Below are 27,944 nucleotides of genomic sequence, written 5' to 3'. Positions count from 1 at the left end.
AAAATTTGTTTTGATTTTATTAATTAGTCGGCTGGAATTAATTGCATTCTTTTTCTTTAATTTTTCCATTCATTTGAAGAAGCTATTGCTATGATATTGGGGAGATATCACACAGACTGTCCGACAGACAGACACATGATTTCAGCTGAATCATACACAACATTAATTTATAGTTCTATATTAATTTGCTTCCGTTAACGTCTTTCTGCCTGTCTGTATCATACTCGTTATTAATAATACTACTTGTGATAGCAGTTGCTATGACAATTTTTTTTGTTCAAAGTGTTAAATTTATGAGTAGAAGCCGCTATAAGTGTTCACCAACACTTGATTCACCAATGTATAGGTACGCATTCATTTCATTTTTGTATCATTTTTTAGTATCTTCAAATGTTGAGATCATTGAAACGGTTTGAGATGTCGATACGCGGGTTTCGCCATTAATTTTCCTTCAAAGTACTGTATCGAAATCATCATAAGACCACTTTCCCATTTGAACAAATGAAGTTAGATTCAGAATGAAGTTGGATTTGAAATGAAGTTGGATCCATATGACGGATCCAAGATGAAGGAAAAAAGTTTTGAAGCGACAGAAAGTATTTTTTCCAATTGGAATACGATCCCCATGGAACCTACTACAGTAATATCATAGTTGTGAAAGATCTCAGAGATAAATACAACAGTTGAAGAGCGAGTTTTTAAACCCAGGGGGTCTCTAGTTATAGTTGATGGATATAGTACAATTTGATTGTCAACGATTTCAGATTGCAAGTTTGATCGTCAAGTTAAATACCGATATTGAAAACAAGTATCAAATGGCTAGATGTTATCAAATATTTTGTGAGGCTATAAAACATTTCAATTTCCACTTTAAACTATGAAAGTATTCTGCTAGTGACAGGGAATGTATGTTTTTTATATCGTTGACCAGGGCTCCTTTCTTAGGATCATAGGTTTTGGAAGCTTAGGTTCAGGCATAGGTTTAAGTTTAGGTTTTGAGCTTTTGGAAGTGAAGTTTCTGACTTGCCCACTCCATTAATGTAATCACATCTGGAGGTTTTCGAAAATATCTAGGAAAATTTAAAGCTTGGACAAATTCCAATTATTTGTTAAGATTACCTGCACATAATAGTTAAGCTCGATTGATATTTCTAAATTCTTCAATTTTTTGACAACCAGTTCACTCATTATACGTTTCATTTCAAATTCATAAGTTAATCATGTTGATCAACTTATGAATATCTTGAATAATTAATTATTGGAACTAGCTGCTTAAAACTGTGATTCATTTCATTGGACAAGATTATTTTGGAACTAACTGCAGTAGATGAGTGAAATGAAGAGGATCACATAATTCGTATGATTTGTAGTGTCATCAACCAGCCATTATCAACCAACTAAAATTGTTTATTTTCTATGAGGAGCAAATTTCTCAAGCTCTTGATTCGACTTTTGACGAGATAAGTTGCATTTCTGTAACAAGTAACTGATTATTATTAATTATTGGTACTGTATATTACTCCTTTATCATACAAAATGATCATGACTCAACTTATGGGAAGATCTCTCAGAAAGAGCGATTACCTAGTGTATGGCCGATATTATATGAGAATGAGTGGAGAAAACCAAGACCAAATATAGTTTGTTGTAGCAGGTTGAGTGGCGAGCTATGGTGAGTGCCTCATAGTGCAAAATACAATGGGAATGATGGAGTGAGGAAGTGAATGAGTGAGTGAGTGAGTAATATGAGGAAGCCCTCGCCACTTTAGTGCGTTCCAGTGTAGAAGTGTAGCATATACGCTTTTAGATACGCTTTTTTGTATTTTATTTTCAGCCGTAAAAATACTTTTTACTGAGAAGGTGCTGTACTGTTCTGCTCCACCCCTTTCGTGAGCTGTAGCCTGTGTCTCGCTGCAACATCCACCAAGGGTTAGAGTAGAGAGATACGGATATTCTAGAAAAAATACAGCGAAATGTGTAAGCAGTTCTGCAAAATTATGAACGAGTGAGAGAAATGACAAGGACATAATGGAATGTATCTTCGCAACGAATATGAAAGTAAGAATTCTTGCTCTTGTTAAATTTATGGTTTTTGAAGGTAGAGGCATTTGCTAACAATAAGGTATAAAGAAGTTCAAGAAGGTATCTTTTAATACGAACAGTCTTGTCATCAGATATGTTTTTTATATCAGTTTGATTTATACAATTATTGTCACAACAAGTCTTGAGAACTTCAAATTGAATAAAATACAACAGCGTATGATGATTGTTCAATTCTACCACATTGGTACTGTTTCATTACCCATTCACTTGATGGTATTTCTGTAATTCTGTTACCCTGTTATCAATAATATGCGATGGAGAGGGTTTTTATTTCGAGTTGGCTGCATTGATTTGTGATATATATAATTCTAGAAAGTAACATGCCATACTTAACTTTTTGAAAAAGTTCTAATTTGCATTCAATATAATCTCCTATTTGTTTTCAAATGTTTTTTATTTCTATCAATGGGTTCACAATTGAAAAAAACACTGGACAATAATTGACAAATGAATGACCATTTCATAGAATCATATCTATCGAATTGATTAACTATCTTAATCAAAACTCAACTATTTTATTGCTGTTAAATATTGATATACTACGCAATTGATTCAACCAAAAAAGCCTTCAACGTTTCTATGATAGCAATCAACGGCTACAAGTATATTGATCCATTAAGGTGCGTACAGATTTACGCGCTTCAAACACGCTCCGATCATGAGCGTTACGTGAGATGTTACACAAGGGTTCGCATTATGTTCGAAGGATGATCGCGCGCTTGTCTTATTGTTGACTGCGCTACAATCAAACCTCACAAATGTGAAACGTTCAATCCAGCTGATCGGGTGACAAAACCATACAAAATATTCCGACCAGGGGATTGCTAGGTAGCCTAATAATACATTATGTTTATATAATAAATTGATGAAGATTAATATGTTTGTTGCATTTATGCTGATGTTTTATTACAAAAAAGGTTATGTCTGTCAATGTTTTGGAAGATGAAAGGCTTGGTTGGTAGTTCGGCTTCTTTCTTCTAAATTCTAATGTGCTGGTACCTATTATTAGAAATGTTTTAATAATTTTACATTATTTAATTTTGATGATTAATTAATTAATTATCAATTTTGATAATTTTATATGCTAACACAGAGATCGTAACTGATCCAACAAAAACGCTAACCGCGCATGCTCAATTATTGGTTAGTTCGCCCTAGGAACTTGCCAAGCTCGCGCTCTGTTACGCGCTCAGCTCGCGTTCTGCTCTTGCTCGACCTGCGATCATCTTGCGATCTACTCGAGTAACGTTCGTTTGCGGTGCGGAGCGTAAAGGTAGGCTCACATAGATCGTTATCGGACGGACGGCACGCATTGGACTGATCGAATGAATAGGTTTGATGCATTGTTTTCAATTGGAGTGCACATACCTATACGATGCGGATAGACATGGGCACTCCAATAGAAAACAATGCATCAAATCTAATCGTCCGATTCGTCCGATGCGTGCCGTCCGTCCGATGACGATCTGTGTGCGCCTACCTTTACGCTCCGCTCCGCAAACGAACGTTACTCGAGTAGATCGCAAGATGATCGCAGGTCGAGCAAGAGCAGAGCGCGTAACAGAGCGCGAGCTTGGCAAGTTCCTAGGGCTCTACGCACCTTAAGATAGCTACTATAGCATATCGACTGCATATTAGAAACATTATCCAGTTTTTTTTTGTTTCAGTGACCTCACAAACTCCTTGGAAGTACAAAGATAACCCACACTTTCACAATCATCGTTTGAATTCGACATCTTGTCAGAGCATGAAAGCTTCGTCCAAGCTGCCGGTGGTGTGAGTGTAGCAACAGACAAAGCAGCTGAATAAAGGTATTTTATCGGGGAACTTGAAAGCTCTTTGTTGCTTTACAGCGGGAGCGCAGCACTGCGTTTGACAACAAAGACTGGGACGAAAGATCTTTCGTGGAACCGATGAGTAGATCTTCTATTTTCAATATTCCACTTGTATCGGAATTTTTCCGGGATAAAATTTTGAAACACATGCTGTTGCTGAGTTTGTAGGCACACTGGCCCTTTTAAATGTAATAACGCTTTTAATAATAGAGCATCGTCAACCAACGGAAACCAAGGTGGAGGGGGCGGCGGTTCCCTCGCGTCAGAGTTTTGATTAGTTTTGAACTTCAGTCGAATAATATATTGGGTAAGCATCAACCTCAACGCAAGCGTGAGTCTTTCCCGAGCAAACGGTTTCCATTATTTAAACCAATACGAACGTGCATGTGGCCGGCAAAGTATAGGTATTCGTACATGTCAGAATTCAGCAGAAAGTTGGTATTGGAAATGGATGGAATTGGATGGTTCACTTTACAAACTTTTATGTTTTCTAGTGAAATTCACAGTAATTATTTGTTTCCAATTTCATTGACCAACCTTCCAATAGTGAGAAAAGGTAGGATGAACTTTCACATTTTTTTTTTAATTTCAAGTCGTCGGTTGAGAGATGACTATTATGTGCATAATTGATCTATTATTAAGTCTTGTTGTGTCCGTCCCGCCCTGAGCCGGCCGCTGACATGTTGTGCAATCGAAAAGGTTTCAGGTCTACATGGAGGATTGTACAGGCTAAGAAACGTTGATGGTTTATGAATAGAGCCAAGGAATAGAACTCAATGGGAAGAAGTCCAACTTGACTGAGAATCTGTAATAGGAATTTTCAATCCAGTAAGAATAGAATCTAAGAAATACTCAAGTATGAAATATATCTTATTTCGGCCAAAGCTGGATTTATCATAATTGGAAGATCTCAACAATTCAAGGATAAAATTATAAATCTATAATTATTGGAATGATTTCTCATGATATTTTGAAAAGATTAACTTTATAGTTAGGAATTTTGTTACCTCTTATTTTAGAATCTTTTTCAGTGACGTACTATACTCTGTCACATGTTCCCATGACCCAAGAGTTGTCTTGTTCCCAGTTTGCCATATCGTGTCATCTACTCTCTATTATTTTTGAAGACAGTTGCAGGGATGCAAATACTATAGATGCCAGAAAACTATTCTGCGAGAAAGATTCACCGAAAATAATGTCCATTATCAAGCCCAATAATTACTGTAAATTGAAAATCAATACTGTGACTCTAACTGATGCTCATGTACCAAGATTATCATATTAATGATCAAGGAAAAATAACTAATCCTATATGATGGAGAACGAAGAAATCATGAGGAAATTACAATTTCTCCTTCTTTCAACACGAGATTCTCCTTGTTGAGGATAACTAATCAGGCACTGTCTTTTACTGCACTTGGTACATGTGCTGGTGTAAAAATCCAGTAGGCCTATAACTTTTGAGATTTTTTCATCAAGAATAATTATGATCTTTGTTTATTCATGATTCCTTATGCTTTAACAATCCCACTCCGATGAAGGACAGAATTACGCGAATAGAATTCCGAAGAAGCGATTTCTAAAGATTCACAATATGATTCTTCCACTATCTGATTCAATCACTGTTTTTAACATCAACGTTTTTATGAAACATGGACAGCAGTGCAGTCCTTCGTTCATAGCCCGAGAAACCGGAAATATTAATCAATATTATTCACATTATTTTTAAAATGAATTCAATAATACAAGTGGATACAATACAACTCGACAATAAGTGTTTCTACTTTCTAGGGTTGTATGGAATGATAGAAATCAATAATATTCCGTAAAGAACTTCAAAAGTGGAGAAAATCAATAATTGGTCGAAGTTTTACAAAATAAATATATTCCGATTGGAAAACTATAAAAACTGAGTGCTTGGATGTGAAAAAAAAACAGAATTTTCAGATGAGAATTAGCACGTTGTAGATCAATTTAATGATTCCTTGAAGAATTACTCCGTGATAAGTGGGATGATAATTTTATAACAATCAAAATGGATTGTAAGCTCCAAATTTTCAACTTCATATTATTATTCATATATTGGCTTGCTCCATCAAGTTGATCAACAATAATAAACGATTGAATAAAAACTATTAATATAAACGATTTTACTATCAATTATAAAAATACAGTAATCAGTAGTTGTAGATTTCAAGTAAATCGCAGTGAAAAGTCGTAAATACTCCCAATCCAAATGCAGTTCCATTAGATATCAGATTCTACAGACCACACATAGACAGAGCACGTAGGCTACTCAAAAGATAATAGTATAGAGAAACAATAGCATAAGTTACGCTATTGTTTCTCAATGATAAATAGTTAATCAACAGATGATTGAGAAATCAAAATTGAATAGAGGATATTAATCATTTATATTGCAGTAATGATCATTCCTTTCTAAAATTCCATTTACTTTTTCATGAAAATTAATTAGCGCCGTGTCATCGGGTTTCTCGTTAGGTGGGTGCCTGGGTGGATGCTTGATGTAAGTTATCTCCACAAACTGACAATTTATTATGACCTTTCATATCAGGGTCTGCTTTTTCAACAGACACCAGAGTGAGTATTGAAATACTGGTATTGCAAGTTCATTCATCATCTGGCTATACTGAACTCCATCCTGATAAAGTTTTTATTTGAATTCCATTAACTAGTATCATGAAGACCACTCTACATCAACGTCTTTACATCTACAACCCTAGAATTGAATCTTATCATGAAAGTTGAATAAGAAACTTTGTATAGATTTACTGCATGTCAACATGTACGCTACACATCTTCGGCCGAACTGATATGATGGAATGAAGAGTTAGTGCCTCTTTACTTCTTTATTAATTCAGTCGAAGATAATCGTTATTGAACACAGATCATACTTCTGTAAATTGAAGTTTTTGGTATAGTGAAGCATGAGATCTGTGTTATTCTTCATCATTATAGCCGGAAATGAGTTGTGTTAGTTCAACACAAACACGAAATCACGTTTCTATGAATTGATGTTATAGGTTTTATTCACTCTCTTGTTGAAACATAATGTTTTTACACTACATGATCAGTATAGGCGAAGCAGTTTTAAAACGGTATCAAATTCCTGTAAATTGGAGTATTTGGTTTAATGTAATTATTCACAACATTACCTATTAATTGATTGAAATCAAGCAGTGGCTGCAAATGATCATAGTTGCCTGTAAAAATGTTCTACTTGTATTGCATTGCATTCTCACCTTGACACATGAGTGTGACCAGCTGAAAGATGCCAATTTTGAGATACCTTCCACTTCTCGACGTAGTTGTTCTTTTCTCCATTATGCTAGCAACGAGAACAATGCAAGATATCCAAGATAACAGCAAGGAGTCTGGAGTCTGATCACCATAGGTGAAGTTCTGAGAGATAGGGAATCATCTGAATATTTTATTAAACACTAGCAACTTTCGTTATGAAATTATTAATATTCAGTATCATTCTGGATTCGGGAAATATTGATTAACACTGTGATAGTTGTTATCTATTGCGAGGGAGCATAATTGGATAGTTCTATGGAGGTCCAATGATTCGAATTGTTTTTCGGTAGCACGTGATACGCGCGCGTTTTAGGTAAGAGAGATTCAACGCAACCTTCCTCACAAAACGCTGGAGCGAAACTGAAGCGAATTTCTTTCCCCCACCATTCGACGGAGCCAGCAGAGTGGGGGATGCTAACTCTCGCACTACGGGTGATTTGAGCATGCCCAAAGCTTTTCTCATCCACCCAGAGTACAACCCTCGATCAACTTCAAACTAGCCCTCCAAATACACATTTGAAATAATCGATTGATTCTTATACCATTCACGTATTAAAATTTTGAGTAAATTTTCCACGAACATTATTCCATATGTGTCAGATTAATTAATATAGATACTAGTAGTTCCGTGAACAGTAGACCTTACGCAGAATTTTCATCCACAAGTACCTGATTAAAACTATAGACCTAATAAAAACTATAGATTGATAGACCTTATGGAAATACAGCAATAGACTGGCTTCTCCACACATCTGTGTTATCACTTGTCAGCTGATTTATGATGAATAATTTTATAGTCTGATTTTTACTCTAATATTGGTGTATGAAGGAGGCTCCTTTTTCCTTTATGTTATCCTATTAGACTACCGGAACGGAAAGATGATCATGATTCAAGATCATATTGTGATAATATGATTTAGCATCTTAAGTTACCAGCTGTATAATAAATATGTCATCCTGTGTTAAATTGTGTACTGGTATTAAACGGTAGTTTGGAGTTGAAGTTAGTGTAGTTGATTGGTACCAGCTGTACATAATCGTTCCTTAGAAGACCTATACAAAATAATATTATCACTCCCCTATCATTGAGAAACTGCAAAATGTTGGAAAAATTATTCATCTCATGAAAGAGTGTTGTTCATTTTGCATTCATTAATTATTATTGAAGAATGACAGACTAAAATATTTTTTTTCCTACAGTTACCTTGAAAGTGACGATTCCTGCACTGATTACAGAACGCAAAGATTCACTTTTCCGCTCTAGTGTGGGAAAATTTTTTTTCTGCACTCCAGATTTGCAACATGGCAACACAAAATAGTTGGTGGGTTATATGGAGGATTAGTGCACGAAAACAAAACATAAGTTGGTAACAATGACTGTGGTTAGATTTAGATAAGAATCATTTCAATGGCTACCCTACATTTATGATAAAATCCCAATCTAGAAATCCAAAACAAGAATAATGTTCATCTAAATCATAATTAAATAATCATCATTTACGGATTCTCATCATTTAATAGTAAATAATAGTTATTTTCTATTGATAATAATTATTTCAACTGCAAGAAATGAGGAAAGTAGCAAATATACATTATAAAATTCGAATTTTGAGGTTAAATGATCACCGTTCGATATTCATATGAATAAAAATAATAAAAAACATAACAATACTACAATAAATATTCTCTGTTGTCTAGGTTATTTTTATAAATATTTTTCAGTTTACTTTGAGCATTTTTCTCGGTAATTTGAGCAAAAGTCTAAATTTCTGAATCGTGTTTCAGTAATTTTTAGCTGGATGAAACAAACTTAGGTACGATTCTTCCCGCTAGGTGTGGCTAGGTCGCGCGCTTGTCGGTTCAGCCATCTTGTTGTGTTCAGCCATCTTGCAGCTCGGTTCAGCCAACAAGCTGTTGGCGTGTATTTTGAATGTGAATTTTTTGTTCCATCTGTATTTTTTCTGATTCTTGAATGAATAAAAATGAGAACTTTGGCTGATAATTTTCAACTTCAATTGGATTATTAATTTTTAAATGAATTAAGGTTGTTATTAAAAACAGCATCACACACACACAAACATTTGATGGATTTCAACCATCATTTTACCCATAATTACCCACTTTTCATATTCAATGGTAACTGTAGGAAAAATGTAATGTGAAATACGTGCGCAAAGTTCCTCTGCTGCACTCAAGAAGCCATTCCGCACTCGCCTATGGCTCGGGACGTAAACGTTTCATTCGGTGCAGCAAACTGCAACAAACTTTGCGCACTAGTTGCACAAATAACTATTTTAATTCAGCTAAGCTTATATTTATCCTAAAATCGAAGATGGAAAGAATATGTAATTCTGTGTAATACAACGTACAACGCATACTTCCTGGTCCATGTATTGACAATATTAACAACTATGAAAGCATTAAATTCATCTTTAAAACACTGATTTAACCTATCTTTTTCTTTTTAATTCAACACTTTACTGATAGACATTACTACCAATTGATTGCGAAGAATATGTTTTCGGAATAATAAATGCTGCATGACTAAGCATGACTAGGAAGTCCGTATTGAGATGTAAATGAAAATATTGATTGTCAGATAAATTTCATGAATGACCAAATAAAGTCAAGTGTGACATGAGATACATTGACTTTTTGGAGGTACAAATTTCACTGGGTAAGCTAGTATTTTATAAATCAATCTAAAATGCTACGCTCCAGTTCACTCGGCTAAGTTTATTGATCAGTACGATTCTAGTGCCTAATTGTTGTACATATAGATTAAATTATAATGTTACCTCGCATAATAATTCAGATAATTCGATTAAAATAATGGATAATTCAATGGGAATTACAGATAATCCAATTGGGAATTTGGATAATTGAAAAAAGAAGATTTTAAATATATTTATTTAAAAGATAACTCAATTATCTCGTATTTTGACCAGGCAACCTTCATAATAATATATACGGCTATAATATTATCAGCATCTTTGAAAACAAAGTCAATAAAACAAGTTTTTAGTGAGTAATTTCATTCGTGTGCACGTCATTAACAGTGAGTTTAAAGAAGTTTGGAAGTTTGAAGAAACACAACTGACTGGTGGAAGCAGAAAAAAAACTGCGGTTAGATTGAGAAGAAAGTCGCCAGTAGGTGCCACTTCAACAGTCAGCATTGTTTGAATAGGTAGCATTGGCTTTTTTAGGATGTTTCCTGACGGTTTCTAGTGAATCTGACAATAGTTGCGATTGGGACCAGCAAGGAAGTGCATGGTTGCCGGAACCCTAGCCTGCCGGGGGCGGTTGGCTTCACGAATTCACGAAACCGTGACAAAAGCTAAATAAACCAATTAGAAGCCGGCAAAATCGAACAACTCTGGCAACTGTTGTCGACACTAACTATACTGCCAGCTATGGTGACATGTGCTCCAAACTGTCAGTATTGATTTAATGTATTATATCAATATTGTTCATATAAAGGATGCTGACAGTTAAAGCTGAATCTCACTACGGCTGTGTAACTTGCAGCTGCAGAGAACAGCTGTAGGCCTATTGAGATTGACTCCACACTAGCAGCATCACCTGTTAGTAAATAACATCAATGCCAATGCTCTCTATTCAGCCAATTCTGACACTAATTCAAAGTGGCACTTCACGCACATTGAACAGCAATGTCACTTTTCGGCTCTGTCAGCTATCCTTCTATTAGTCAGTTCAAAATCGTCTTGTAATCCTTTGATTAGAAAATCGTCTAAGAGAGTTTTTTGAAGAGTTTGAGAGGGAGAGTGTGAGTGATGGTAGGGACAAGAAAGTAGCATAGAGATTGATTGATTGATTGATTGATTGATTGAGTACTTTATTTATGTAGATTACAATATATACTGTCTTATACACTTATATACAATAGCTTACAATACAGCAAAATTATAGATGAATTTACATGATATAGACTAAGAAAATAATTATTGAACTGTATATGATATGAAAAAGCAATTTGTAATATAATAACTATAGATAATAATTATATTGTTATGCATCTACATAAATTGGCGGAGCTTTGGACATATCAATGTCCATTCTTCGGAAAGAATATTAAAAATATCCTCCCCACTAACTCTCTACCAAAACGTTAATTTCATTATTTAAACTAAGGGTTTATTTATTAATGGAAATATTGTAAAAGCTTTAATCAATATGAATATTTAAGAGAAAAAAAACAGAAAATTGATAAAGTAAAATAATTATATAGGTAGATAAGATCAAATAATTGATTAATAAAATGAAGTAGGCTGAAAGTAGATCAGGGTAATCAACTTTCAGTAATATACAGCAGTATGCAGTGGATAATTGAAATAACATGAGTTTATATATATATATATATATATATATATATATATATACAATTCGTTCTATAACAGGTTTAGAGGTTTGTATTTGTAGGATGGGTGGGGGATGGTTGTCATGTGATCGTTCTAGGGCCGGACAGTTTCAGTCATTTGTTCCAAGAGATGTTTTTTCAAAGTCAGGATGAAGCTCGCTCGGCTCTCGATGGACCTGATAGAAACAGGAAGTGCATTCCATGCACGACAGGCACTGACTATGAAGGATTTTGTGAAAATAGTAGTTCGATGATTGGGTATCCTTATAGTACTTTCTCCGGTTCTAGTATGTGAAGCATCTATCCTCCTACCTTCAGAGACAAATTTGAAATCATCTTTAAAATAGTTCGGATTACCGTATTTCAAGATATCTCTAACAAGCTTGACTATTCGAAAAAGCCTTTGATTGGGAAGCTTTAATGTTGAACTAGCAATGTGGGCTGGGGTGATATGATCATGGCGTTGGAGAGAGTAGACGAAACGTAGACAATAATTTTGGCAACGCTGTAGTTTATCATTCAGAGTGACTTGCATATCATTAAGAACAGAATTACAATACATTAAATGTGGGAAGATGAGAGATTGAACCAATAATAATTCAATGTTTCTAGGGAGAATATCGTGCATTTTCTTCAATGCATGCATGGCTGAGAATACCTTTTTACAAGTTTTGTTCACTTGTTCTGACCAGTCAAGAGTATTATTCATAATAATGCCTAAATTTTTAACTGAGCTACAGTAAGGAATGTCATTACCATCCACACTAATTTTGTGAATCGATTCAAGGTCAATATTGTTTATAAGACGAGAATATCCAATTTATTATAATGGGCTGTGTTTTGATGGGATTAAGCTTAAGGCCATTTTTCTTTGTCCATTCCACTATCGAATTGATATCCTGATTCATTATTCCAACTGTTTCGTTAATTTTTGTTATGGGACAGCTTAAATAGATTTGAAGGTCGTCTGCATAAGTATGGAAACTGGAGAATTTGATAATGGAAGAAAGGTCATTAGCATACAAAGTGAAGAGGAGAGGGCCTAAAATTGAACCTTGTGGTACTCCATGCATAACGTTTTTCCAAGTAGACTTTTTGTCACCGACAGATACACATTGTTTCCTACCTAATAGATAGGATTTAAACCAAACTAACGAGTTGTGACTGAAACCAAGAATAGCCAACTTATTCAGAAGGACTGTATGATCAACAGTATCAATGCTTTAGAAAAATCAAATAGGGTGAGGATGGTGCATTTTCTTTGGTCCATAGCTAACCTTATATCATCAGTGACACGAAGCAGAGCTGTTTCAGTTGAATGGAATTTTCTAAAGCCTGATTGAAAGTTATGAAGCTTACTATTGTTGTCTAGAAATTTTACAACTTGAGCATGAATGAGTCTTTCTAGCACTTTGGACAATGCAGGTAAAATACTGATTGGTCTAAAATCCTCAACTTTATTGGGTGATGGAACTTTATTTAGAGGGCGAACCAGAGCAAACTTCCAGTTTTCAGGGAAAATGCCTTCTTCAAGTGACTTGTTGAAAATGTATGTAATGGTTGGTAAAACAGCAAATAACATCTTCTTGATAAATTTAATAGGAATTTTGTCTACACCCGTAGCATTACTATGAATACGTTGAATTGCTCTGAAAGTGTCTTCTTCTGAGATTGGATGGAAATGAAATTGATCAGTAATTGGTAAATCTAAGTTTGTAACCTGCTCTTCAAGATCATCGATATGATTAGCAATGACAACTTCGTCGCGTTGGTTAGAGTGTGAAACGAAATGGTCATTTATATTGTTCAATGGTAAGTCAATTTGTGGATTCGATTTCTGTTTGCCAAGCCCGAATTCTTTTATTCCCTGCCAAAGTGATTTAGAGTCTTGTCTATTGTTTGTCATAAACGAATTCAAGTACCTAATCTTTGAGTTCCGTAATTCCTGTTTAACTCTATTTCTAAGGCTCCTATACTCTATCAAACTGTCCAAGTCAAATGTCTTTTTAAATTTTCTATGTGCTTTGTCTCTACGTCCCATCATCTTAAGTATGTCTTCAGTCATCCACGGTACTCGTCGTTTTCTATTAATCCTCCTTGTCACATAAGGTGCATGTTTGTCATACAAAGTCAAAGTCCAATTCTCGAAAGTCTTGACCATGTCATCAACTGAGGGTAATGCTTCAATTTGATGCCATGGAGTCTGAGCCACATCAGTCAGGAAGGCGGCTTCATCAAAGTTTTTGAAGTCTCTATAAGTGATAATTTTCTGTTCTGGCTTGGGTATCTCATGCGAAAGTACACAGTAGATCAAATCATGTCTAGAAATAGCTTGGACTGAGATTTGGCCTGCTTGAACAACCTCATTGGGATCACTAACAATGAGGAGGTCAATGAGTGTGTATGATTCATTAGTATGATGAGTTGGATAGAGAGAGGTAAAATAGTCATGTTTAGGCATGGAAAATGGTAGTCAGTTGAAAGTAGTCAAAGTTCCGATTTGTCATGTTCAAGTCGGTGTTCATACCCATAACTAGTATACGGTTATAACAGGCAATAGAGAAAGCAAGGCACTTTCGAAATCTGTGAAATGACCTATTTTTGCGTGGGCGATAACAGATATCAACGAGTAATTTATCAGTATAGTAAGGATAATTCAAGTAGCATAAACTCTGGTCTGGAGCAATACTCTTGTTAGATGTGATTAAAACTTTTGTTTTGATACCATCTTTCACATAAATTGCTACACCCCCACAAGCTTTATTCAATCTATCATTCCGGAAAAGATTATAATCCAGGCAAAGCAACAAAGTTTGATGGAATACCAGCTTCAAAAATGATTCGAAATTCCGATTATATGCAAGTCCTGAAAACGGAAGATTGCTCTGAGTTCATCAATGTGGCAGCTGAGAGGATTGTACGTTAAGGTGAGCAGCCTTGAAAAGTTTTTTGAAAGAGTGGAGCTTATTTGCTAGAAACATACCTGCGTCATTATTACTATTACTGAAATAATCATACCTACTTGAGAGCGAGCGAGCTGACGTGTCAGTGAGAGGCATCATGGAAGCAGCAGACCAATCGTGAACCGACTACAGAACGACACTGACGGGAAAAGGGGATGAAGACTGAAACTGATAAAACTTAATCTAAATGGAAAAGTCTCTTGATTCGAGTGCATTCAGTATGCCTTGGCAGTTCGCCTCCCTTCACTATTCATAGCACTAGTTTCGAAAAATTCACTAAACACAATAAGATGTAGATGTGTGGAGTTCCGGTGATGAATAATCCTAATGGTGAATAAGATGAAGATTAGGAAGAACTTTTAGTGGGAGATCTAGTCCAAGTGGAGATAGAGCGAGTAGGTATCCGGTAGTGAAGATCGGGTCCAAGTGGGGTAAAAGCTAATTCAGATTCACGAGATCAGATTCAGTTCAGCATTCCTTTATTCATGTCAGAGTCCAGCAGATAATCCAATGTGGTGGGCAGTTCGCAGTGGTTAGTAGATGCTGATGGGAGTGAGCAGGTGGATCGAGAGAGAGCCAGGGCGGCGGCAAGAGAGAGCAGCGTGCGAGAAGTCACAGGAACCAGGTCTGAAAACAGGAAGAAAACTCCAGCAGAAACACAGCAGAAAAAAGTACAGAAAGTATATGAAATCATTAAGAGGATAGACAATTAAAAGAGAGTGTACAGAGAGATGGAAAATAAGAACGAGAAATATGAATCAGTAGATGATTCAAATTGCAGTGACGGTTGTTAGAGAGAAGAATGTGAAGAGAGGACTAAGCTGTGTGAGATACACATAGATTATGTAAGATTATTGTCTAAAAAGGTGGATGAAGAGAGAGATATTAGAAGAAAGTAGTAAATATCCGGTGCATAAAATGGGGAGATAATAAGAAAATGAAATTGGAGGAGATGAGAAAAACCGAGGAGAGAGAGATTGATTGAGTACTTTATTTATGTAGATTACAATATATACTGGCTTATACACTTATATACAATAGCTTACAATACAGCAAAGTTATAGATGAATTTACATAATATAGACTAAGAAAATAACTATTGAATGTATATGATATGAAAAAGCCATTTGTAATATAATAAACTATAGATATAATCATATTGTTATGCATCTACATAAATTGGCGGAGCTTTGGACATATCAATGTCGTAGAGAGGGAGTGAGTAAGAGAGAGCGAAGGAATTTATACGGATAGCATAGAGTACAGTGTGATCTGGTATAGAAATGAGTAGCATGTCTATATTATCAAAAATATACAGTATTACTAGTTTGAGCATGAATTGAGCTAATTTTGAGGGAGGTCAGAATGAGAAGAGGTAGGAAGAGAAGAAATAATAGTAGTAAAGACAGGTAATACTGCATATAAGAAAACAGAATAACGAATATATAAAAAGAATACGCGAATAGAAGGTTGGAATGTGACTATGGTGAAAATCACAATAGAAGTGCCAATCATAGTTTACCGTCATTATTACGAGGACTGTTTATTTTGTTATTGTTGTCAATACACGAAAAGTCAAACTTGAATCCTGCTGTAAGTTTACTATACACACTAGTAATAATAACATGTGGAGACTGGATTCAGGCTTGTTGATAAACAGAAATGGATTTAATAGTTATTATGGAATTGACAATGAACTGAGATGAGGAAGAAGCGTATTAAACTCAGCAATTCGAATAGGTTATAAATGTATTAGTAAAGTGAACTTAGGTTTCGGAGCAATTTTCATAACTTTTATCAGCAGTGGAAAAGGTTCTATTTTTGTACTATGCTATCGTTAGATAAAAAGTGACACATTGCTCAGCTGGAAACATCATTCGGTTATATCTAATGGAATACTAGTTTCCTGATTGAGTATTGGATGATTCAATCAGTAAAAACGTTCAGTATACTAGATGAATAATTGCTATAACCAAGTTGATATAGCTTTATTCCAGTTATATTTTAGTAGGACGATATGACGTGCCAACACCACGTGAAGTGTTTACTGGAGATCGGCAAGACGCTCGGCGGTGTAGATGCTTCGTCCAGGTCCCTCTCCGACGGCGTACTTGATGCGGCCATCGACTGTCCACGTGTTTCTTATCCCGTACTTGTTTGCTGCTGCGTTCAAGAGTGCCAGTCGGTTGTTTCGTCAAGTCCTCCCTCACGGTGATGCCAGTGTTCTTGAGAATCCGCTTGGCTGCGAACCCTCTGCCTCGTCCGGTAGCCGTCGAACCTCACAATGATGGGACGATGACGCTCCTTGCCGGCTGCTCTGCCCGTGTCCTGACCTGGCTGCTGGATGGTCCCACTCGATGCGAACGATGAATGTCGTCGATCTTCAACTCCACGTTCAGCTTCTCCTTGCAGACTCGCTGAACAATCTGGTCGGTGGACTCCCCTGGTCTCCGTAATTCCAAAGAATCGCAGGCAGGTACGGCGACCATATGTTCAAGATCGTCGATTTTAATTCTGTCTCCTTCTCAATTGCTGCCATCCTCTGCCGAAGTTCATTATTCTCACCCTGCAATCGATCCAATTCGGATTGGAAGGAGGAGAAAGCCTCTGCGATAGCTTGGTTTACTTCCTTGTTCATCCTCTGTAGAATTTCGTCGGCCAGTTGCGTTGTGTCTTGACAGGGAGGGGTCGTTGACACATGTACCGTTGCACGCCTACCTTCCTTTTTGTGTGGGAGTTTCCTGCTTCTTCACCATGTTGCAATAGATAAACCAAACTGTGGTCAAACTAATTGGAGGTTATGTAATACTATTTATTGTAATTACTGCGTAATTACAATGAAAATCAGACTTTTAAAAATATTTTATTAAACTATGTGAAAAACTTAATGCACTAATGTAAAGCTCGAATCGATTTTAACAAGATAACCCTACAAAATAACGCTTTTCAACGGAGTCGAACTGCACACGTGTTCACTCACTGACCATCAGAGGCGAACCCTGAGAGAGAGAGAGAGAGAGAGAGAGAGAGAGAGAGAGAGAGAGAGAGAGAGAGAGAGAGAGAGAGAGAGAGAGAGAGAGAGAGAGAGAGAGAGAGAGTGAGGGAGAGAGGGAGAGAGAGAGAGAGAGAGAGAAAGAGAGAGAGAGAGATAGAGATTGATTGATTGATTAATTACAATGAAAATCAGACTCTTAAAAATATTTTATCAAACTATGTGAAAAACTTAATGCACTAATGTAAAGCTCGAATCGATTTTAACAAGATAACCCTACAGAATAACGCTTTTCAACTGAGTCGAACTGCACACGTGTTCACTCACTGACCATCAGAGGCGAACCCTGAGAGATTGATTGATTGATTGATTATATGCCTTTATTAGGGCGGAATTAGGACTCCTGGTCCTCTCTGCCACACAACCCTTTACAAAAGAAGAAAATTTATATATAGACAGAAAAAAATAGATTAAAGATTATGTATAAGATTACATAAGATGAAATATAAGTAAATAAACTATAATCAAAATACAATAAACATAATAATAAAAGAGAATTTTAAACTTATTCATTTATACAATTGGAAAAATATTTCAAATTCCACTAGTTAAATCTATAGGAAAACCTATCAGAAATGAAGATCTATCAAGTTCATTCACTCACACATGCACACAAAACAACCCTAAAAATAAAGATTTTACAAAGTATAATAATTATCAAAACAATATATTAAGATGAAATTTTTTGTATCTCTAGTTGCATAAAAGGTGAAAATGAGTAAATGAAAAATGTAGATTTATACAATGTAAATAGACAATAAAAATAAAGCTAAACCCGACCCAAGCCTAATCTGCGCCACCAGATCCCAGCCAATTCAATACTGCCCGCCAAACAGAGCTCGATCGCCAATATTCTTCACAGTGGAGGCAACAGATTCCAGATCCGACAAGCTGATACATGGAATGATTTATTATACATAGATGTTCTATGATTGGAATAACCAATAGTTGGGAGCCCTGCCTGGTACCTCTCACACTACGATCTCCAATAAAAACAAATTTATGTGCCAAATACCCTGGGGTTTTTACATGCAAAAGGTCATGAAGCAGCATCAGAATGTTGATACTCCCTCATTTTCTTGAGTTTTGGCACATGTAGTTGCTGGAAAAATGGGGTGATATGATCATCTCTTCTTAGATGAAGATGAACCGGATGCAATAGTTCTGAGCCCTCTGCAGTCGCTCAGACAAGGCCACAGTCATGTCATTGATCACAATGTCACCGTAAGAGAAGTATGGGAAAATTAATGACTTAACCAGCATCACTTTCACATGAAGTGGAATGAAGTCACCAATCTTCTTAAGCGAGTGGATACCTGCAATACCTTATTACAGGTGGTGTTGATTTGTTTCGTCCAGTCGAGTGTTTGTCTATTGTCAGTCCCAGATTTGTAACAGAGTCACTGTAATTCAAATTTATGTCGTTTATTTTGATGTATGGTCCATTATCAAAGTTGAAACCTCGGCGAGTCATGAGTTTAGTGTAGCAATAATTATTGCCTTGGATTTCGTTTCATTAATTCTAAGCCAGTTTCAAAGTCAGTCCGTAAGAGTCTCAGTTCACTATTCATATTGTCAAGTAGCAGTAAAGTCGTTCAAGTCAAAGTGGATGTACAATTGGCAGGTCATCGGCATATAGGTGCTGTTTGGAGAATCTGAAGATATTGGTTACATCATTATATATATACTGAACAAAAGAGGCCCAAGTACAGACCCCTGGGAACGCCCCTCCCTAAAATGTGATAGCCAGATGAGAACCCATTGTACTTAACAGATTGGCACCTGTTACTCAGGTAGGAACCGAACCAATCAACTACATGAGTGGAGAAAACCCCAAATTCCTCAGTTTTCAACAGGAGAGGGTGGTAGACGCAATCGAAAGCTTTACTGAAATCTATCAGCACTAGCAGAGTAGCCAGTCTTCCCTCGATCAAAGTAGAAGACTCAGCAATAGAATGGACGTTCAACTGATTTTTTATGATGATTTTGCATTTACAACAATTCTAAGTACTCTAGGAAAACGTTTGAAAACAATAGAGGAAATATCAGAATTTAATTACGTAATGTGCGGAATGACATCATGAAATTACTCCGATACCGAGAGAAAATCACAACGTTAATCCAGCACTCTAATAAAATTTTATCTTGGAAAAGTTATAATTTCGAAAAAATAAATAAATTTTGGCACACTCTAAAATTCCAATCACTAAACTGATTGAGATATATTTGTGGAAAATTGGTATTTTCCAACTGGAAAAGAAAAGCCAATACAATATACTGGATTCACAGCAAATTCTATGAAGCATCATGATAACCTCGCTTTGAGTCTGTACAATATTTTTCAATCTTGAACAGGGACCAGCCAAGAAAAATCATTGCACAAAATCTTCTAGGAAATTTTAACGATCCAAATAGCCAAAAAATTGTATTTTAAATTTTGGAATCATTGAATTTATTCTACTAATTAAGTATCCGAGTTAAAATAGACGTACCTAGTTATTAGCGTAGGCCTAAGATTTACGCGCCGCGAACACGAGCAATTCACTCTTAATCAGCCGATGCCAAGCTTTTTATATCTGTATCTTACCGTTTCTGTACAAATACAGATAATAATCAGCTGATGAAAAGTGAAATTCGCGTGTTCGCGGCGCGTGAATCTGTACGAACCTTAAGAACTCAAGAGAAAATTTCTCAATCTGACGAACTTTTCCTTAAGATAATATTCCAAAGAACATTTATTTGATGAAATAATTTGACTTGATTTCTTAGTGAAACGAATGCATCTATCCTGTGATGTTTTTAAAGTTTCCGAAGTTGTCCATTATCTCGCTTGAGAAAACTTTCCTGATTCAAATGACATTTATATTATGTCATTGTGAAGGAGAGCTGTTAAATGGAGACAAAAACAGAGAAATAGAGGATAACGACGGTGTTGCTATCTGGATTCAACCTGCGCTGCGCCACCAGCAAGTGATTCATATCTCGTGTCGAAAGTGATTAAAATGGTGAGAAAAAGTGTAGGGACCACCACCACCAAGCTGAGAGAAAACTGCAAAAAGAGCGCTCCAACCGGGAAAATCCCCAGCAAATATAAACACAGCTGTGTTTGCATTTCATTTTCACATTTCCGACAATCCAGTACACTTAGTGCCAGCAGTTAGTTGGGGGGTGAATGGTTATGAGGGGTGGGGAGCGATGATGATGGCTTGACAGAGAATGCTCTGCTCAGCCCTTTTCTACTCCTCGTTCTTTTCACCGCCATAATTTCTCTCAACGGCAAAACTTTGTTCTCAGATATGCATTTGTCGATCAGTATGAATAACGCGACTCCAAAACGCGCCTCCACTAAACAAAATAGCTGAAACGACATGGGACAACGTTGTGTAGGACTGAACGCGGAAATCTAAGGAAAATTGTTGATCGAGGAAAACTGTGCTCACTATTTTTCCAGCATCCGTATTATTCAGAAACACATCCGACATTCAAATATTACTCCCAGGTACGCATTTGATATCCAATATTCCCTGGAAAATTAGAGGCTGATATTATTTTTCCAACACAACGGTGATATTCCCATTTCAATAATTTCGCGATTGTTGTATCTGATAGAAAAACATCCTACGAGATGTATACTCATACTGATTGGAATAGAAGCTCTTGAAATTCATTTCAGAATTTTTTATATAATTTCTTCATGTTGTTTTCCAGGTTTGCATCAAAATATACAGATACAAAAGATAAGCGAGAGTGTGGAAATGTTATCTTGAGAGGACTGCAAAATATTACGCCAAAGATACGCTCAAGATGGACAGTATTCTTATATTAATGTGCAATATTGTAAGTTTGTCCTCGCCATTCCTGGTTGAGAAAAAAGTTTTATATTCTTCAATTCAGTACAAGGGAGAGAAAGATGATGATTGTATTGATTATCCTCTTCCTAAACCCTTAGAAAGGGGTGAGAGAATATGTATGGGCCTGAAGTCAGACGGTGAAACGGGATTTGGTATTTTATTGAGGGGTAAGACGCTGAGTATTTTCCAGTAGGTTGGAAAAAATGGAAGATAGAAGTGAAAAGTTATACAAATGTGTTATATAAGGAAGAGTGACAGGAAACAAGGAGGAGAGACAGACAGAGAGAGAGAGAGAGAGAGAGAGAAGAGAGAGAGAGTGAGAGAGAGAGAGAGGAGAGAGAGAGAGAGGAGAGAGAGAGAGAGGGAGAGAGAGAGAGAGAGAGAGAGGAGAGAGAGAGAGAGAGAGATAGAGAGAGAGAGAGAGTGAGAGAGAGAGAGAGTGAGAGAGAGAGAGAGAGAGAGAGAGAGAGAGAGAGAGAGGGAGAGAGAGAGAGAGTGAGTGAGTGAGTGAGATACACTTCATTGATTTGATGGATGATGATTGATTGATTATTACCTCCTTTTATTTTAAGGCGAAGGTAGGATAATAATACAGCCAGATCACTATAACTATAGAGTTAAGATATTTGATGATTAAACCTAGATCATTTGTCTCTGCTATAACATCACCAATCAATAGATCCAGTTGAAACTTCAGGCAGAGAGGAGAGAGTCATTCATAATATGTATTCTCAAAAACTGTACTTTGAGAGAGAAGAATATGAAGAAAAAAAATTTCATCCACAAGGACATCTGAGATAGATGAATGAGAGTGATTGAGATGGAACAACAAGAAATATAGGAAACATTGAAAGCTTTGTAATGAGACAGTGTCTATGTCAGTGTAGGTAAGAATTTCATAATCCTGCCCATCATCAACAAGATATAAAATTGAAAACTGTTGATACCAGCCATAAGCTAATATAGTGTGATGTACCAATGATTGTACATCCTCAAAATACACAATAAATTCATTCATAGGCTAGTATGAGAACGAAATAATTTCTATCACCGTAAAACCAATACAATCTTATCTGAGGTAGATAGACGACTGTTATCTAACTTATCTAACTATCTGTTATCTAACTATCTGCACTACAATTGATACCCTTCAAAAATTTGTCAATGGAAAAAACGTATATGTGTATGTTTATGGATTGGATCAGTAAAATTATATTTGAAGGTTAGTTTTGAACAAAAACATAACCCTAAAACAGACCAAAGCTAACTCGTTAACAAGTAGCAAATTGAGAAGGCAGTTCCACTAAAGATCGATCATAAAAATTATATATTATTAACTTTTCATTTTTATACTTTCATTTCTATGCCAAATAGGCCGAATATTTATTTATTGAACTATCAAAAAAAAATATATACTTGTTAAAAATATATAGACAAATTAGCTTAACCATATATGACGATTGAGGGTCGATATTCTAGCATATAAAAAACCATATAAACAAAAAAAGGAAGAAATATTTATTTATTATCGTGTTCGTTATTGTTATAAGCATATATATTCTTATATTATGTCTACTTTATGTTATAAAAGCATGTCTATGTTCTATAATCATTAGCTATCCACCGAAGCCAATTTAAATGCATATCATCATAGACGAATTCTATTATTTATTTGGTATTATATATTATAAAAGCTAAATGATAATTGGAACAACTTAAAATCAGGAATCTCGCCCTATAAAAGCTTTAAAGTTGGACACAGTGACACCACCCATTCAGCGTATTGGTTACGTCACAAATCGGACCAATCCCGAATTAATATGTAAATTTGGCGAGATAAAATTTGAAGAAGAAACTCAAGTGAAAATTAGAAGAGGAAGACTCGAGGCCATTTTGCAAGGATCATCGGTAGGATGCAGACCTAGTCCACGTACCTAATTGTTCAGAAGCTTTAATTTCTGTTTAATGTAATTCAATCTTCGTTTTCTGTTTTGAAAAAGTTGTTCCAAAGTTCCTATAATGAATGAATGAATTTATTTATTGCCAAAAACAAATTACAAGTACAAATTCTTAAGAGAGAGAGAGAGAGAGAGAGAGAGAGAGAGAGAGAGAGAGAGAGAGAGAGAGAGAGAGAGAGAGAGAGAGAGGGAGAGAGAGAGAGAGTGAGTGAGTGAGTGAGATACACCTTGATTGATTGATTGATTGATTGATATTACCTCCATTTTTATTTTTAATGGCGAAGGTAGGATACTAATACAGCTAGATCACTTTAACTATAGAGATAGATAGATATTTGATGATTAAACCTAGATCATTTGTCTCTGCTATAACATCACCAATCAATAGATCCAGTTGAAACTTCAGGCAGAGAGGGAGAGAGACATTCAATAATATGTATTCTCAAAAACTGTACTTTGAGAGAGAAGAAATTATGAAGAAAAAAAATTTCATCCACAAGGACATCTGAGATAGATGAATGAGAGTGATTGAGATGGAAACACAAGAAATATAGGAAACATTGAAAGCTTTTTGGTAATGAGACAGTGTCTATGTCAAGTGTAGGTATAGAATTTCATAATCCTGCCCATCATCAACAAGATATAAAATTGAAAACTGTTGATACCCAGCCATAAGCTAATATAGTGTGATGTACCAATGATTGTACAGTCCTCAAAATACACAATAAATTCATTCATAGGCTAGTATGAGAACGAAATAATTTCTATCACCGTAAAAAAAATACAATCTTATCTGAGGTAGATAGACGACTGTTATCTAACTTACAAAACAGGAAATAAATAAATCAGTAATTGTATACCTTTCAAAAATTTGTCAATGGAAAAAACCGTTATGTTTGTATGTTTATGGATTGGATCAGTAAAATTATATTTGAATTTTAGTTTTGAAACAAAAACATAACCCTAAAACAGACCAAAGCTAACTCATTAACAAGTAGCAAATTGAGAAGGTAGTTCGACTAAAGATAGATCATAAAAATTATATATTATTAACTTTTTCATTTTTATACTTTCATTTCTATGCCAAATAGGCCCGAATATTTATTTATTGAACTATCAAAAATATATATATATACTTGTTAAAAATATATAGACAAATTAGCTTAACCATATATGACGATTGAGGGTCGATATTCTAGCATATAAAAAACCATATAAACAAAAAAAGGAAGAAATATTTATTTATTATCGTGTTCGTTATTGTTATAAGCATATATATTCTTATATTATGTCTACTTTATGTTATAAAAGCATGTCTATGTTCTATAATCATTAGCTATCCACCGAAGCCAATGCATATCATCATAGACGAATTCTATTATTTATTTGTGTATTATTATGATTATAAAAACTAAATGATGATTTGGAACAACTTAAAATCAGGAATTTCGCCCTATTTAAAAGCTTTAAAGTTGGACACAGTGACACCACCCATTCAGCGTATTGGTTACGTCACAAAATCGGACCAATCCCGAATTAATATGTAAATTTGGCGAGATAAAATTTGAAGAAGAAACTCAAGTGAAAATTAGAAGAGGAAGACTCGAGGCCATTTTGCAAGGATCATCGGTAGGATGCAGACCTAGTCCACGTACCTAATTGTTCAAAAGCTTTAATTTCTGTTTAATGTAATTCAATCTTCGTTTTTCTGTTTTAAAAATGTTGTTCCAAAGTTCCTATAATAATTGTGATACTAAGATTTCAAATTTCATTTAAATAAACCCCGAAATTATATTAGCGAAGTCTGTTCAACATTTTTCGCCACGTGGAAGGATCCAGCCGGAACGATATATTCTACGGCCGAATATATTTCGAAAACCAAAAAACGGAAACAAAAGTCTACGTAAGTTATTCGAATATATAAAAGGGGATCCCCATAAATCTGCGAAAATTGTACAGCGTATAAATTCGTCCATTTGGAAAAGTCATGACTATAGTATTAAGGGTACAAAAGTTATCATAATTAGTTTTCTTAATATTAAATAAATTTAAATATCCAAGCTGTACTTAGCCAAAAGGTCTATTTTCCTTAGGCGAAACCACACCCTGAGAGTAATTTTATTTATTAATTTGTTCTATTCTCTGAATCACCATTTTATATTAACTTGTTTTTTCTTGTTTAACTAGTTCAGTTTATGACCCTTTCCAAAGGGCTATTATCCATTTTATTTTGTTTAATCGAAGAGTACCGAACTTTTTATATAATATTTATAATTTAAAGATTCAAATCTGCTGTCAACCAATCTTCATTCTGTATCTATTGAAAGTTATAATTTGCATAATCTGTTCATTAATTTATTCAATATTTGTTGTAAAAGTATATCCTTCAGAATATATCCATTTTACCGTTTCATTAAACTGGGTTTACTTCATTATACCTCCAAATTCGTTCTTTCTCGACTGACACACATTGATCATTCAGGACACATCCTGTTCTGCAATAGTCAGACATTAGCGAGTATAGTATCTATCATTAGACTATTATTTCTTCTGGTGGTGAATGGTGGTCGATTTTCTTATCAAGTAATAAATCCTTTCATTGAGAGTATCCCGCAGAATCAAATAATAAATCGACTTCCACTAGCCTACCACACCGAGGTGAAGTGAATCCTACATTATTAGCCGATCAACGTCGCAAAGAGAGGTAGTAGATCGTTTAGACAACATTAGAATTAAACTCGGTACTCGAAATATTTACTATTTTGGTTCAGCACTTTGCTCTCATACAACCTATAGTACTTATCAGAGGCCTGGTTCGCATGGATTTGCCATTCTGTCTGTTGTTTCATGCGGTCTAATATCTTTCCAAATTACGGCACAATTATTGGATTCTGGATATATTAGTCATCATTTGGAGAAAAGGTTCACTCCAAAATTACTATCTCTGTCTGAACCTAGTGACAGCATAATTTACACTCAGCAGGTTCAAGTTGAACTGCATTTTATTATTAAATTGAATTTAATTCCACCTCACCATATTATAATCACCTACAGCATTAAGTTAGAAACTCAGGTCCCTTACTTCGGCTACCTTTGTAGACCGCCAAACCCTCTATTGAGCAAATTAACTTTTCCAATCTATTACATCCATACACCAGTCATTCTACTTAGATACTCTGATTTAAGTGATATCGACAATCCGATTAACCTAACCTACAACTACCTATCGTTAAATCATAACCTCAAGTACTATAATCGTTCAATTATTCTATTTAATCTGACCATTTTAACTATCAATTACTTTTTACTGTACGTCCTCCCCTCTCTACGGAGCAAAATAGGCTGCAACATTCGCCAACACAAGGTAAGACCTACCATACGAGGCAATCGTACTTATGGTTAAACGATTATAATCCTAGTTCCTTGTCATACAATTCAAGTTATATATTTCCGTGTCCCCCCCCTTGGAGTAAGATTATGACACATGACGCTCCAACAAGAGGCTGGGATTTGACAATAGATAATTCAATTTTATTTGTTGAGATGAAGAAAAGTAATCAAAATAATACTGAATTTGCTACTACCAAAAATATTACTAATACTCGTATTGTCTCTAAACTTCTAGCTAGGCTACAGGCTACAAGCACCTCCAACTTCATTTCTACATGGAATGCGATGCCAATCTTGGTGGAATGGCCGAAATTCTGCTCCACATGATTCAGTTAATGATATATTGGAAGGTAAATTACTATGAAAGTTCCCAACTATAATGACATGTGATTGCTAGCACACATGTGCCGTGTGAATTTGTCAACGTCCAACCTCGAAGGGGTCACTTTCTTTCAGCCGGTGACCTTTGCTTTCAACGCGGAACAACTCTCGTGGAAATGAGATTACCTTCAGCAGCCTATGTCCGGACATTCAAATACTTTTTACTTAATTTTTTCATCATCGACAAGCTCGTAGCAAAGGCGTGCCGGCAAAATCATCTGAGTTATTTTTTGAGGAGGGAAACGCTGTCTCAAAAAAAAGATGGAACGAGAGGATTAGTGGGGAAGAAAATCGAATTGGGCAGGGGGAGGGGTGTGGGAGAAAGGGGCAAATGGAAGGGAAGATTAATGGATTATGAATACTTTGCATGGCTGAGGCGCGACCCTTGAAATTTGTCTCGGCACACAATGCTTCTCATCCGGCACCCTTTAATCCCTGCTCCACTACTGCTTCGCCCATCCGTTCTTGCTTGGCCCAAACTCGTGCTCAGCCCGAGGAGCTTTTTGTCTGAGCGAAATTCGAACGACACCTTGAATATCAACTGCTCACTTTTTCTACTCACAACCTCTACAACGGAAACTACTTTTGTTATTCGCTGCCATAAGTTTAGTGAGTTTCACTGAAAACTGTCATGATGTTTGTTGAATGGGAAGAATTGATGTTCTTGATAAGGTGAATTATTAGTATGACAGCTCCAAGTGCCGTATCATCA

The 27,944-nt window shown here is 35.7% G+C and overlaps 1 protein-coding gene across 1 annotated transcript in view; it reads right to left on the bottom strand.

The window, feature by feature from the left end:
* LOC111058086 (lachesin-like) overlaps positions 1-7,616 on the bottom strand; it is a 479,172-nt gene extending 471,556 nt beyond the window's left edge. The window contains exon 1 of the mRNA XM_039422255.1: positions 7,202-7,616. Coding sequence (XP_039278189.1) covers positions 7,202-7,283 — 82 coding nt within the window. The 5' untranslated portion in view covers positions 7,284-7,616. The remainder of the gene's footprint in view (positions 1-7,201) is intronic.
* Positions 7,617-27,944: the final 20,328 nt, after the last annotated feature.

The sequence above is a fragment of the Nilaparvata lugens genome, chromosome 2 (assembly GCF_014356525.2).
Source record: "Nilaparvata lugens isolate BPH chromosome 2, ASM1435652v1, whole genome shotgun sequence".
NCBI lineage: Eukaryota > Metazoa > Arthropoda > Insecta > Hemiptera > Delphacidae > Nilaparvata > Nilaparvata lugens.
The sequence above is the reverse complement of the archived record's forward strand: the minus strand, read 5'-3'. Positions and strand labels throughout refer to the sequence as shown.